The 15,833-nt window shown below is 40.3% G+C and overlaps 1 protein-coding gene across 11 annotated transcripts in view; it reads right to left on the minus strand.

Moving 5' to 3' along the window:
• The window catches only part of gulp1a (GULP PTB domain containing engulfment adaptor 1a), an 80,376-nt gene that overhangs the window by 12,201 nt on the left and 52,342 nt on the right, over positions 1-15,833 (minus strand). For 9 of the 11 annotated variants that reach the window (XM_071483642.1, XM_071483729.1, XM_071483395.1 and 6 more), the window contains one exon: positions 5,444-5,505. In XM_071483642.1, coding sequence (XP_071339743.1) covers positions 5,444-5,505 — 62 coding nt within the window. Of the gene's footprint in view, positions 1-435; positions 668-5,443; positions 5,506-15,833 lie in introns of those variants that run through there. The other 2 variants (XM_071483558.1, XM_071482872.1) reach the window with 2 other exon arrangements.

The raw sequence follows: 15,833 nt of genomic DNA on the forward strand, positions 1-15,833 counted from the left end.
GACACGGATTCTCTCTGTGACACAACAAAACCAGAGTGAAGCTTTCCATGACTTGGCTTCGCTAATGTCCATTTAACTTTGGCGTTTGTCTTGCAGACTATTATCCTCCTGCTGCAGGAGGAATGATGCCATAGTGTCTAAGTGATTTGTTTTGTCTTGCACTTGTCTGTTGACTCTATAAAAGAAACCCTTTTATCTTCTGTTACCCTCAGTAACACTAATGTTTAGGGCTTTTAATGAATTGAGCAATTAGATATCATTACATTCACAGTTATTTAGCATTTGTGACAGCAATAGCAATACTTTGCTGATGCCTTAGAGAAACATGAAAAAAACAAGAAATTAAAAAAAGAATTCAAATTATGCAAAAGGCACTTATCAACAGAGCCAGAAAACTGACTGAGGCTTTCTACAAAAGTGTCAGCAGTCGTGTACCTGTATGACAAATGTACTCTCCACACTTAAGGACATGTCTGCGAACTCCGTTGACAGATACCCAGAATAGAACGGAGAAGCAGCCGTTCCTGACCAGTGCATTCTGGGCTACGACTGGGGAGGTTTCACGAGGCAGACCGAGCTCAGAGGCTCATCCATCAACTGGTGCATGCAGCTGAAAAACGAAGCGACCTTGCCCCTCATTCCCCACGGTGAGAATTTACACTTCAGCTGTGGACTTTCAAATGCAAAAAAAAAAAATGCAGACAGAAAACAGATTTCTGAAAAGTTCATTGAAATGAAAAATGAAGAGGTTCACCTCATTGTTTATGCGCAGCCTCTTTCTCCTGATCCAAAGCTTCTGTGATTTTTTTTTGACAAACTTTTAGCAAGGCCAGGATCTGTGTCAGGTGCAATGGAAGTCAATTCTGGATGTGATGTGATTGTTGATGTCAGGTCTCAGCGGCTCAGATATTAACCTCTTTCCTCCTTCCTGTAGTCCAGAAGTCAGTAACACTTGTTGAGCACAGAGGTCGGCAGAAACTCACTGACGCTGTGCCCAAGAAGCACCAAAGGCGGCTGTGTCTGTCTAACAGTAAAATGCATAGAGACGTTGCATAACAAAAGGTGGCGGAGCACTGAAACAGATGGGATTTAGAGGAAGATGACAGCCTTTACTGTCACCACAAGACAAAAATAAAGCTAATTAAATTCAAACCAGGAAAAAAGTTGTGATTTGCTGATGACAGGATAACAGTTCAGAACAAACATGAAACTGCACATCTGTCTCGCTTTGGTGGGAGTGAAGGGGGGGGGGGGGGGGGGGGGGCTTCTCGATACAAATGTGGCCCCTTAGTATCCATCAGGGACAAAGAGAATGTTTGGCTTGAACGATCAATCAATCAATAATCAAAATGCATTTCACAAACGTCCAGTACTTTTCTATTAATTGACTTAACGATAAATTGACTGATCCTACTTCTAGTACCGATGCAGTACATCAGGGGCTGTCTTACAGAAACTTCATGTCTTCCAGATCCTATCTTAACTGTTTGGTAACCATGGTGATTAGCGTTAGGACCTGCCATTACAGATGAAAGGTTTCTACGTCAATGTTCCTACCTGAAGATAGGAAGTGTATCACACGAGCTTCCAAACTCCCCGAAATCTTATATGAACCATTACTCTGCCCTAACTTTCACTTTGCCACCAGTTAGCTAACGTGTTGAATCATTATGGCCTCTCTCTTATTGCTTTTACACAACCAACAAAATACCAACAGACAGAACTGATTTATTGAAATGCTCATTCCAGACCCCAACAATGTGTTGCTATTTAAGCTCACTCTCTCTCTCTCTAATTCCCTTTGTTGTAAATTTCCCAAAAACAGCATCTTTGGGTTTATTTTCTGCAGATGTTAGCAATACGTCTAATTCATCTGTCCTGACGTTAAGTGCCCATTGTTTTCTTTTCTTTTCTTTTTTTTATGCCTCAATGAGAAATTGAAAGGGTTATAAATATACCTCTGCAAAATGAGATGAGACAAGTAGTGTTGGTTGCTAGGTAACCATTGATGGATAGTTGATAACCGATGATACTTGGATATTTGGGATTTCCAGATGTGAGATTAAGTTAGTCAGGATGAGATTCTGTAGTACCAAACTGGGGAAAATCCTACCTTCTGTTCTTCCTTAAGACTTAAGACAGAACGTTTCTCTAATACAGCTCCTGGACATCTATTCTTTGTGAAAGAGATAATTTCAAGCTGGGCTGTAGCTGGGTTTTAAAATCCTGAGGTACCGCTGAAGTCTCCCAACCCTCCCAAAGCTCTTGATTAATAGATTTTTCACATTTAATTTATTTAGTTAGCTGTTCAGTGACATTTTCTACAAGTTTTAATTAAAATAAAGCAGGAAATGTCACTTGAAATCAAAAGCTTCAATTAACTCAAATAAATGTCTCTATTGTTACTCCAGAATAACATAGTTCTTCCCAGTGAACTTCCCTAAAAATAATGTATTATGAGCTGAAAAACACATTTGATTTACAGTCAGAACATATAATCAGCCATTATTTTGCTCTCTGATAAATCAGTTCATTTATTTCTTCAGCACAAATGCCGGCCATGCCATTCTGGTTTCAGTGTGAAGATTTGTTGTTTTTCTCAGCTTTAGATTTATGATAGTAGATTGGATATTTTTATGTTGTCAGACAAAACAAGCAATTTGAAGACTTCATTTCAGGTTTTATTATCAGCATAATATTCAATAATAAAAAATAACCCTAAATTGCATCATTGCAATCCGAAAAAACATTAGCATTTCATTTCCCACCACTAAGGTCTAAATGCTTTTTATATGAAACAAGACTAGGTCAAAGCAAGAATATGTCAGGACCGCTTATAGTCAAATCCTGATTCTTCTTCGTCCGACAAAATCACCAAACACATAAAGACAAAGCTGTATTTACTGTAAAATGATCACTCAGAGAAAGTTAGAGGGGACAGAATATCCTTCTTATTTTGTCTCTCATACAGAGCACAGCCTCTGTCTGGGATCTGCAATAGTTTAGCCATTCTTTACTTAGGTAACAGACCTTTATTAGAGGCAGGTCTTTATATCTAACTCCCTCTGTTTGATATGTAGAATTGCTCATTGATGTATTTTAGTAGTAAGCCTCACTTTCAGTCACTCCTGTTTGCTGTGTTAAAGTTACTGCATTACGTGTTAAAACAAACTCAACACTTCCTGGAATCGTTTCAAATGTAAAGCCTTTTAGCATTTCAGTGGACAGAAACTTTTATTGCTATGCTTCAGTAAGCATATTGTCTCATTTCCAGTTGCTGGTGTTTACAAGTTTTTCAGATCTGCTAGTTTCTTTAGCAGTTACTGATGACTCCTCTCTCTGTCCTTCTCTCTGGAATAACTTATGTTATGTTATTCCTCTGCCTCCTTTAGTAATAACAATGATACATGTAATAACGCAGTTTCTTTGCTGTAATGATGGCGAGGCTCAGTGTATTGGAAGAATTCTTTATCTTTCCTGAGCAGCCGGGAAACCACAGGGGCTTGGTAGACTGTCTGTAACAATAGGTGTGACCCTAAGCCCCTGGTCAGCATCCATACATGGTCCAGTCATGAACCAGGTTTATACCCGATCTGTTTGACAAAAAGTCTCTAAATGTAGTGACACTGCTCTAAGTTGGCAACACTGCAGACTGTAACCACCCTCTAAAAAAACCTGTTTGCAACATAAACTGGAAATATGATCACTCAGTCAGTCAGTCAGTCAGTCAGTCAGTGAAAGCGGCTAGCCCCACTGTTATAGTCCAGCCAAAAATTATGGTTGAAATAAGAGCTGAATCCTTTACTTCTTTCTTTCTTTTGTTGGTTTTGAAGTAGTTAGTTAGTAGTAGTAGAAGTTAAACATACCAAGTCTTAAAATACTGAAATTAACTTATAAATATCCACCATGTGTAAACTTTAACTGTGGACTGTAGAACGTCCAAACTGCCAGAAAAATGCAGAAGAAGAATGTGACCTGAGTTTTCTCATCAGTAGCTGCAGCCCTGCTCTCTATCACTCTGTCACATCACAAATCAAACTTCATCTTCCAGAAAGCCTGGAGGAAAACATTTGAGTTCAAAAGAGCTAAATAATGCAGGTAGCATAGTAGTTCCATCAACCCAAAAATTATTCAACACTTTTATGACCTTGTAGAACCAATTGAAGAAAAAATTTAAAACTTCTTCTGCTTTTCTTGAGGCCATAAGAAGACCCCACAATCACTTGCTAACTGAACCTTTTTCATCTGTTTTAAGTGCTTTAAACCTGAAGTAGAGGCTGAGCACTTTCTCAGCACTCTGGCTGCCTCATTCCCTCCAATTCCTCCAGCGATGAGTGGTGAACTCAGATCTCAGCAAATTCAGCCAGACAGGGCTGACAATATGCAGACAATATAGAAACTGACAACATGCTTTGATTTTACAGACGTGTCTTCTGCTGACACAGTGAGGTAGCTTCAGCAGTTTGCGTGGATGTGGTAGTTCTGGAGTTCCACCTCAGGTCCATCACAACATTTGTGCAGCATTGGACGTGAGCTGACAGAGACCGTGCCTCATGGGAGAGAAACTCTTTTTTGAAATGAAGCAGAAAACCAGTCTGACGGGGGAAGCACTCCCAAAGTGAAATAGTGCTTTAAGATGTGTTTGTTGGATATTTTAAAAAAGAGAAGTGCTTTCTAACAGACTGTTTCCAGTCAAGACCCAGTGTGACATTTCATTTCTGAGTTATTCTTGCATCAGGATTAGGAGTTTTGGCTGGTTTTGACTAAAGCATGAGTCACTTGATGGTAAACACCCCACGCTGACACGCTCGTTAAATAATAAACAAATCAAGACGACTGAAACACAGAGAGACTCTTTCAAAGTAAAGTTTGAAAAGGAGGATTTTCCCTTATCACAGCACGGAGGGAGAAGAGCTGCTCTGGAAGATAAATAAAGGGAAATCAACTTTCTGGCAGGTCAGGCTTGAGGTGTGCTGGGAAGAAAATAAAATCTACCACCATTAAAAACCCAAATTAGTATTGCTGAGTGTGTCAATTTGAAATGAGCTGTGCTGATGGCTTCATCAACAGCAACAATTTGGAAAACTTATGCAGCTTCAACCTGCGACAACAAACCCGGAGGCGGCCAAAACTCATTTGCTGTGCATTGCCTCACACACTGTGAGCTGCTGTCCTCAATGAAAGGCCTCGTTGTCTCGGGAGAAATTCATCATGGAACACCTGGACTGAAAGGTGTCGGTTTGACAGGCCTGACTAAACAGAGCAAACAAACAGGAAGGTAGAAGCCAAAAGGATGGATTCAGTTTTACTTATGTATTTTATTTTCTTATTCTTACTGATCCTTTCACTATAAGAGCCTCTAACCATTGTTTAACACCAGAATGTCCCTCTGGTTTTTTTGTGTTTAGTTACAATACAGTAACAATGAAACAGTCACACATACCTTGGCATTGTAGGGTATGTAATGCTTGGCCAGTGCTTCCGGGGTGTGCATCCATGATTTATCTGAAATGATAAGCAGAGGTGCAATCAGCGACATAAGTAGTTCAATTTCTGTGAGGAAGGATATTATACAACTAAGCACAAAGACAAAAATCTAACATCATAGAAAAAGGAGTAGAGAGTAGGGAAGTAGGGAGGTATCTCTGGGAGTTATGCTTTCTTTTTCAGTAACTGTTTTTCCTCTTGATACAGTCACACACATTCCCACCTGAAATCCCATTACAATCAGTCCACCAGCACAGATTTGTTGGTGACTGCACAGGTCCACTGGAACAGTTGGTGGTTAAAGGACTCTATTCACGGGTATAACAGTGGTGGCAATGAGGCCAAATGCTGATTCCACTTTCCCACCCTGATTTGTCCTGCGAGACAGTTAACAGAATCTGTGACCTACTGGCCACAAGCCCATCTCTCTAAAGGTGAGCTCAGATTCAGCGCTGCACTGCATTCAAAGTAAACGGAAAGAAATGGATGCGAACAAATGTGGGACGAATTAAGGTGAAGATGCTTCCTTAGACAATTATGTGCGCTTGTAACAGAGGCTCTCAGGACGTATAAAGACAGGATGAAAACAGAGAGAAGCTTTAGGTTGGAGAGGAACCAACAGAAGTAGAGTTCCTAACAAATCCTGGCATCAGTGAGAGTTTGCATTGTTGCACAAGCATACACAAAGGTACACTCTGCACATGCATGTTTGGAGCACAAGTTGGACACTAATTACACCTACCATCTGTACAATCTGTTGTCTGCACATAGGCTGTTTGTGGACAACAACAAGGACTACACAAAGAGACTGGTGGTCAAATTTAAGTGTAATAAATGGAGGTTAGAACTTGTGATTCATTCTGCTGAAGGAACCTTTAACCTGTGTGAAATATTGAGGCTTTATTTGTTGTAACTCAGTGAGTTTCAGGTACGACAGCTGTCTATTATGCTCCAATAAAAAAAATGCACTCCAACATTTCCTGAAGCACAAAACTGTCAGAGTGTAAACTGTGAAGGTGATCAAGCAAACAGCTGTCAGCCATTTTTGAAATGATATCCAGTGACAGTGAGCAGTGAGTGTAGGTTACTAAATGGTGCTTTGAAGCCTTTTTGAAGCTGCTTTGCCTCTTTTTAAGCAACATTATGCTGTTGTGTTATGTCCTCGCAGTGCAAACTGCACATCTGAACAGTTGTCTAAAACTGTTCTCATTGTCTTAATACAAATCTATTCAGATATTAAAGTAAATTGAAATTTAATTGATAAATCTTAATACAGACCTATCAGCTCAAGAGTCACTTTAGCCTTTATGTGACTTGCAGATACTCTGGCTGGAAACTCTTGGGGTTTAAGGAAAAAAAACTGAATCTGGACATTCCTAAAATAAAGCAGATAAAATATTAAAAGGGTTCTAAAAAGATATTTGCATCTCCATTACTGGCATAACTGGGTTAAACTGACAGTTTACTGTACCAAAACTAAAAGTAGTGTACTGACACTTTCTTATTATTCAAATCACGTCTCAGAAACACACTCTGGAAAGCCAAAAAAAATCTGCTATCACTGAAGTAGCAATAATCTCAATTTAAACATTTGTGTGTTAGCACCCGTCTGACTTCAACACATTATCCCTCAGTGCCTACAGTTGATGACTTACTCAAAAACTGCCCTGCAGACAGTCTTTGAAGTTTAAACCACGCCAAAATTAGCAGTGGTTCAGGGATCATCACAGGTCACTGTTGGCACAATCCAGGGCATCCCATAGTGCCGTTTTCAGCGTTTCTTAATCATCTATTGATTAAAGATCCTTCTCTTTCTTCATTTCCCATTCATAAATGGCTTATCGCCCCGTTAATGACTCTGGTGACAAAAGATGCATGACTGTGACCTTGGGGTGCTCGATTCCGGTGGGTTGATTGTGTTAATCAAGACTTTGCAAGGCACCAACGATGTGAATCAGCTTCACTGTGTCCTCTGCATAAGTCTGTAATGACTTTGTTTACATTGATGTTGTCTGCTAAGTGGCTTGATGAATTCAAAGTCTACTCTAATTAGTGTTAATTTGGTGCCCCACACATTTTCTTAATTGTGATTGCTTATGTTTGCCAAACCACCATATCATTTCAAGGAAACCAAAGGTAGTCCGGCTTTATTTTTCAGGGAATAATTACTATGGCAAGACATACACAACAGTGCAGGTAAACAACCACTAACACACAAAGATAGTGTTCTCTGTGAGTGTGTTTCACCTCTCAGACACTGCATGCTGAACTCAGAGCCTTTCCTCTACTTAAATTGTCCACCCTTAAAGTTTTCTTAACAGCTGTGCAACGAGATTATCCCTGCATCCGCCCTGCAAGAGTCTCATCCAAAGTGCAATCAATTTCCTAGCAGGACTCTTGAATGAAAGTTGATAGAGGGATGATGTATTTCATCCTTTCATGAAGAGCTAAGAAGGGTAAGAAACTGTAAATTTCAAGACAGAGTCAGGAGCAGAGTGGTGAGGGCTGACACAGCGGCGTGGCAGATAGGCTGATATTTTTTCAAGGTGTCAGCAAAGCGTCACGCTGTTCTGATTGAAGGAAGGAAGGTGTGTCGAGGGTGATGGTTCTTTTCTAGCTCTTTGCTGCATAAAATGACAACTAGATGAGGACACCACAAGCAGCAAAAGTTACAAGTGCTATCCGGGTCACCAAGAAGGAAGATTAATGGTGGCCGTGCAGGGATGAGTCGCAGTGTCTGAAGGTCACTGTGTGTGGTTGAGTTGTCAGGTGTTGGATGGAGACGAAGGGAAAATTCAAAGTGTGACAGCCTGAAAAGTGTTGATGCGTCACTGTCACCCGGTAGTCGACTTTCTCTAGAGACGGCGTTGCGCCTCTCTTCTTCTTGCCTTCCTGCAGAGCTGGTAAGGATGTGTGAAAGCATGAAGGTCACGAGTCCTTCATGCATGTTTCACTCCAGCAACTACTATTATTAGCAACAGCTGTCTTCATGTTTCTGCTGTCACACTACAGCTTTTGAAAATGATTTATTTTACAATTTTACAACTCTTACTGAGTTGTGGTTAGGACCATACCCCTATTCTTTAATATACCGCAAATATAAATAACTGTATGTTTCTGCACCACTGAGATTTTTTCATCATTTGCTGCATTTTACATATCCTTAGAGAATCTACCCTGAACCCTAAAATCCTAAGTTTTAAAGGTCCCATATTGTATAAAGTGAGAGTTCCATGTGTTTGTGATTATAAAGCAGGTTTAGGTTCTATATTAATACAGTGAAAATATCAAAGCCTCAGTCCACAGAGAAATGCACACAGCCTGTATTCAGAAACTGAGCCTTAAAACGAGCTGTCAGAACTTCTGTAAAGTCGTGATGTCACAACAAAACTCTCAGCCATACCCCGAGGCCAGACCACCTGGGCCCACCATCCAACCTTGGAGTAATTGGTTTTCTCTGAGTATTTACCTAAAATCTATATTTTTATTCAATCACTCAGAAAACAGCCAGCCAATCAGAAGAGAGACTCTGAGCCTCTCTTCTGATTGGCTGGCTGACCTGTTGTTACTAGAGCTCCAGAGAGAAGCCTGAGAGAGGAGATGTAAAACTACACTGAGATGGTTTTTCAGTACGTAAAACCACAAATATATCTTCTTATGGATATCAGCACTTCAAAAAATATAATGCAAGTGTAAAATATGATGGGACATTTAAACAATTCAAACAATTCAATTCAAATAATATTTCCACTGCTGTTCTGTTCTCCAGCAACAGCTGTTTAATCTTGCATTTGCCTTTTTTAAAATCCTTCCTGATGTACCGGCAAGTCTGTAGACAAGTCCTGAGCCAGTGCTCGCAGATACCAGCTCTAATTAACCACAGTAGACAGATATAAATGGTTAATCGTTTAGTGTGAGTGGGAAAAAAGTCAAAGGAAACAGTGGATGCCTTTAGCTAAAAATAAAAGATGAACCCTAAGCAATACAAATGGAAAAAAAAAGCTTCTGGGTAGTGAAGGCTTGTATCTTCCTAAACTACAGATTTACACAGATGATGTAACATGCTACTGCTTTCACATGCTGCGCTGAGCCGTCCATACAAACAGCACAGTTCACTAAGTTCTGACATGATTCAGGCACTAGCAATACTTCCCAACTTTCTTTATTAAATCATTAAGAAAATTAGCAAATATCTGCATCATAGCCCTAACACACATTTGTATTGTCACACACTGAAGGAAAGAAAAACAACAACAACAACAACAAAAAAACGCTACCTCGCACTGAAAAAAGTTCTGCACACTGTGGTAACTTGTGGATTTATTGATTGTTTAATCTATTAGATCTTAATCACAATCTCCTTATCTATGAGCTAATAGCCGTATTTCTGTTTATCTCACACTCTTCACTGAAAAAAAAGCAAAGAAAAACAAGATAATATGTACAAAGGATGAGCCTTACTATAAACTGGCTAACAACAAGCTCTCAAAGATAAACAGATATAGTGCAGAATAACAAGTACTTTTGCTGTTTGTCAGCCTCCAAATAGCAAATTAACCAGTTCTCTGTTTTTTGTCTTATGTCTGTTCCTTTTATGTGTTTGTTTTCTTTGTGGCACTTTCATCACTATGTACTTGTCAAAAACTGGTGGAATATAAATACATATTAGTAGTAATGACACTACTTCTGTTACTGCTTCTGATGAAAAGAGCCCCAGTGTATGTAAAGACCTTTAGTGATGCTTTATTATCATATGATCATTATCATATTGTCTAGGGTTGTGGTCACTCCTCTTTAATATTCTCTGGGTGTAGCTCGTGCCTCTGAGAGCCTGAGTGCTGCACTGTAAGAGCACAATTTTTCTATGGGGCCACGAGACGTGGGAAGGCAATAGTCTAATTCACTGCAGTGCTCAATCAGTGACACATAATGAATTGCTGGGTATGCACAGTTCTCCATCACGCAGAAGACAACCTCCGTGCAGCGAGGACCTAAACCACACTTTGACTGAGGCCCAGAAGGACAGTGTTACATTGAGATAAAGCATTTTAAGCTGCACAACTGTGCTGGCACAAAAATCCATCTGTTAAACACTGTTTGACAGACAGAATGAAGCCAGAGTAAGATGCAAAATAGGCTACGCCTCATGTTGCAATGACCCAAAATACTGGCAGTGTCTCCTTTGCGAGAATATCAAGGCTTTGTCTCAATCATATGTATTTAGTGTACAATTTAATACAGTTCAATACAGAAACACTGGAATCCCCATGCACAGCCTTTCTCTGAGACTAACAACTGAAAATTATTTGGTTCACAATGGCAGCTCTTATGGCAGTGCTACTATATTGGACTCAATTACATTGTTCAAGTGTTTGAGCTTTTGTATCAAGACCTGCAAATTTATGTGAAACCACTTCTAAAATCTTCTGAAAAGGCTTTGAAAGAGTTCAGTCAATTTAAAGGAATAATAATCCAAATTATACTGAGCCAAATAGGTTCATAGGCATTGTTAGCAATGTACCAGTACCAGACAATCAGACATGCATATATTACACTGAGGGAAAAAAAAAGCCCCATCAGCTTCTTTGTGCTCCGACTACATCAAAAACCATTAATGATGACTCATGTAAAAGTTGCAGAGTTTCTGAGCTGAGCTGCATTTACACTGGTATTTATATTTATATTGGCCCACAGTTCAGTTACCATGGCCATGAGAAAATTAAAGCCCATGTATCCTCTACATCTAATTTTATGTATCAATGCTTTTTGTTGATTCTGTCATATTGATGGATAGAGAACACCATGACCTTAATAATGAAAGAAAAGAGCTTAAAAATAAGGGTGGGTGAGCTTCTCAAAAAGATCATTTCATGATCTTGTTAACACACAATCTGAATTTCAATTTTTATTCCCAGTAAAGAATCTCCACACTTGAGACTTCAGCATTTCCACTGTATACATTTTGCATGTACTTTATGGCATGAAGTCGTAGTTACCTGACTCTGCAGTTGGCTTTTAATTTGAACCTGGAGACACGTGGCAACACATGACTGAGATAAGAGGGAGCATGACAGAGCAGAATAAAGAGATGAGAAGGTAGATTTATCTATCTAACATTAAGTTAGATAGATCTTTTATTAACTCATTCAGGGCCCAGCCCAGCTCCCTGTATCTCACCGTGGCGGTGGTGTTGTATTAACCTGCTCTTTATGTTCACTCTATGTTCCTTCAGATGGTTCATTTTAAGGTGGTTGAACAGAGTTGTCGTATTATCTCTGGAAATGCTGACTATAACCCGAAGTTTACAGAAAACTTTGCTTTGAGAACTATCTGACTGTGCACAGCTGATTCACCGACACACCACTGAGGCACCAGTTGTTAGCTTATGTTGAACTGTTTTTCAAATATGTCATGTATGGAAGAGACAACAGGATGGATACCCGACCCGAGCCTGATGGGAGCTACTGGGTTGGGCTTCGACTAGAAATACACTCTAATAGAGACATGTGATGTAATTTGGCCAATCAGGACAGCCATCAGACAGTCATTGTGTTGGTTTGTGAACATAGTGAGAATTGACATTATTAGACTGAGTACAGTCGTTACAATGGTAGTAAGTCACAATCTCTAAGTTTCCCTTAAAAAATAGAAAGTGGGCATCTTCAAGATCAGTCGCAATATAACATCATAAGATCGCTCCGCACATGTTAATGAAGATGTGTTAAAAACAATGTGAATACCACAGTTCTGATGAATTCGTGCCAGAAGCTACAGACACCATTTGCAAAATGAGTCACTGTTCCAAGATCATAGGAAAATAACCACGGAGAATCTGACCTTTATTTTGTTCCGGCAGCAGAAACACATAATCAAGACAGATGACCTTGACTGTGTAATTATATGTAAACTGTACCCAGTACCTCAGAAGCCCTGGTTCCCACTGCTGCAGGAACATGGAGGGTAAACAGTGCACTGTCCTTGTCTCCTGTATAATCACAGCACACTGGACCAATATATCTGGGCTCCTCTTCTGCACCAACATCACTAATCTTCAGCTACCATCTGTTGGTATGAGACAACTGTAATACATTTACTCCTGCGGTCCATCAGCTCAGAAACTCTGCAGCTTATTACAGTGACCTGCAATGAAACTAACCTACATCTCTAAAGTTAATATGAAACACACACTGTTGGCTCAGTGTGTTTCTAGTCTTTGACAGAGTTAACGTGTCTGTGAGTTCCTTAATACATCACCGGGGCAGTGTGACATTATAACTGGACAATCAACATGTTTTCATCACTTTATCTGTAGTAATCAAGGGTCAGGTTTAACCTTTGCACAACATTGTAAAAATGTGGACCATTCTCTACACTCACACTAAACTAATTATTTATATATCAACATTAGTTGTACTAAGTTGTACTTAGTTCAATGTGAAGGATGGTGTGAGTGTGCGTGATGTAGACTTTGGCATTAAAAGGCTGTTTTCACATTCATCTGCTTAAGGGAAATGTTTCCCTGTCCTCGCCTGAAATCTGAATATAAGTTGTGTTATTTCTTGGGATCCCAAGTGGTTTGGAAGCCAATAATTGTCTGGAATGCAACTTGGATAAATATGATATGAAAACTTGAACCCTCCAATACACACACGCACACACATGCACACACTCACACACACTGAGACTCCTCAGTGAAGCAGGAGACGTCTCGTGTCCAGCAGTTAAAATATCAGGAAAGGTTCAGGATTTTTCAACAAGGCGGAAAAAGAAATAGATGCAAGTTTAATTATTTAAAAAAGGAATTGAAGGTCTTGTGGAAAAACATATCAGAAACAAATACTGATTTGAAGTAGAGTAGAGATTTTAAAACAGAATTGGCAATAAAACAGTGGTGTATGGTTTTCTCTTTCAGTTTTCTGTATCAAACCATCATCAGCTGGCTACAGACCTCAGACCAGCTTACACTGCTGCTCCACAGTATTCTGCTCTGCAGCTCACCAAAAGGTCCACACGACTTCTGTGGAGTCAAACTTTTCAGTGCGAGTCACGTCCGAGAGCATGGGCCAATAAACATAGGAGATAAAAATGATCAAGATCCCTGCTGGCATTACCTGCCAGACATGATCAAGCCCAAAAACACTGCCAGACGCAGAGACAAAGCGGGAGGTAAATCAGTGGAGCGGATCTGTCATCAGTGCCTGTTTTCACTCTGTCAGCCAAAAGCAGCAGAGGCGAGGTGCAAGACAATGATGGATAAATAAAAAAACTGCTGAACATCTATACAACATGTTCGCCTGTATGTTGACTATTCAGACTTAATACCAGCGGAGGAGTGAATAAGAACAACACGAGACAAGCTGCAACTGTCCTGGCCTTTGAGTGTAAGATACATAAACTAACAAAATACACTTTACAAAACCAACAAAAACATGGAAGGAAGCGACATCATCAGCATCAGCAACTACAGCACGAGCCAGAGAGTTCAGAGACTGAATAACTCCCTCTGTTGTGAAATCTTTGGCAAATAAACCTCTGTTCAGCTCTTGTGGGAGGTTGTTAGCTGCAGATAAAATGTCGCACATCGGATGATATTTCCGACTGATGTGACTTTTATCAGCAGCTGTCGTCAAATTCGGTGAGAGACTGAAAGAGTTGTGCTGCCAGAGGAGTCAAATCACTGCAAATAAACAGATCTATTAAATCTATTCTAATGCAGTTCAAAGCCCCCACCCACCCAACCAGCCACCCCCCGTGGAGCAACTGCACCATGCATCCTCTTATCTTTCTCATCGTGGAGACAGTGGCTCATTCACACACCAATTTAAGCCTCATATCAGTGCCTTCATTCAGATTTTTATAATACAATCTTTAGAGGATAAACATTCAGTTTGTTAACTTGGAATATTGAGCTCCACTGAGCAGGATGCAAGAAGCTAAAATACACTGAGCATAAATTCGAATGGCTCCGTTTTTTTTTGTTTTTTTTTCCTCTTTAGGTTCATGCTTCTCAAATAGAAACGTCTCATCTTTCTGGGAGGGGAAAAGCTTTTATTGCGCTACCTGTTGGGGACCTTTTGGCATCATTTGCTACAGACTGAGCGTAACAGATGTTGCAGGAATTAAATCTAGTGAGAAGCCTAAGGGTCAGGAATCTGTTGGCGTGTGGACGTATTAGTGCAGGGTGGAGGTCAGGAAAGCGCTGACCCTCTCTTAGTGGAAAAAGGCTTTAACACACCATTATGGCAGATGGTTGAATGGATGCACCCGTGGCTGCTCCCCACAGCTGCAAAAGAAATGGACAATGAGTGCTATAGCCTGTCTGGGAGCCTGTGATGAGAGTACACTTTCCTGTCTGTGTAACCGTCTTTGCTTTTTGCGGGGACCCTTCATCATCTGCCTGCTGCCCAAACCAACTTAAAGATGGCACCTTGTTCCAACAATAATTTCCTCTTTCCCCCGACATGCCCTAACAACACAGGCACAGGCGTGAGCAAATACAGCAGCTGAAATTCACAGGAATTAAAGCCCAGTTAAATATGAGAGGACTGGAGCTGCATTTCAATTACACACAATCAAAGTGGAAATTTAATGCAAGGTGAGGAGGGGAGTGTCTGCCCTCCCTGATTACCATCTTTAGCTCTGAAAATAGAGGACCTAATGGAAAAAGTGAATTATAGCACCCAAGTATCATTAAAGCCTGGTGCACCACCTGGGCCCCGGACACTTTCCCATCACCATGCAAGGTTTCTCCAGGTCTGTTGATTCACACCGAGGGAGGGGGGGGCAGATGGTGGTAAACACATCAAACTGTTTTTGCAGACTGCGGTCCAAGATCTCCCCTCCTCTGGATTTGGGCAGGGTCACCTCGAGACTCTGTAGCGTTACACAACCCTCCTAACTGTCTGTTAGGCAAAGGCATGGCAGGACGTGTTGTTATGACTCCTGTCCATTTCATTTTACTGCCCGTGTCAACAGTTTTGTTGTCCTTCATCGCTTCGAGGGATGAATCATTTATGTTTGGGTTGTTTTATTGCAGCCTGTGTCGCTCAACTGGCTTTTTAAGTTTCACGGCGCGTGATTTTTATCTAAAACATAAAATTGTTTGATCAAACAAAAATGATAAACAAATACATCACTCTGTTTTTTTTATGTTGCTTTCAAGTGTGAGGACTTTATATTCCTGCCAAAGTAATGAACTGTACGAGGCTGTTAAATTGAGGAAACATCCAAATCCTCCATTTCAGACAAAAAGCAGGTTAAACAAAAAACTTTTTTGTACATGCTTCACAACTAAGCATAAACAGTGAGAGTTTCTTCCAGATACCACGACAAAACTTGGCTTCATG

The sequence above is a fragment of the Trachinotus anak genome, unplaced genomic scaffold (assembly GCF_046630095.1).
Source record: "Trachinotus anak isolate AG129_WGS33_773 ecotype Australia unplaced genomic scaffold, CSIRO_AGI_Tana_v1 ptg000001l, whole genome shotgun sequence".
Lineage (NCBI taxonomy): Eukaryota > Metazoa > Chordata > Actinopteri > Carangiformes > Carangidae > Trachinotus > Trachinotus anak.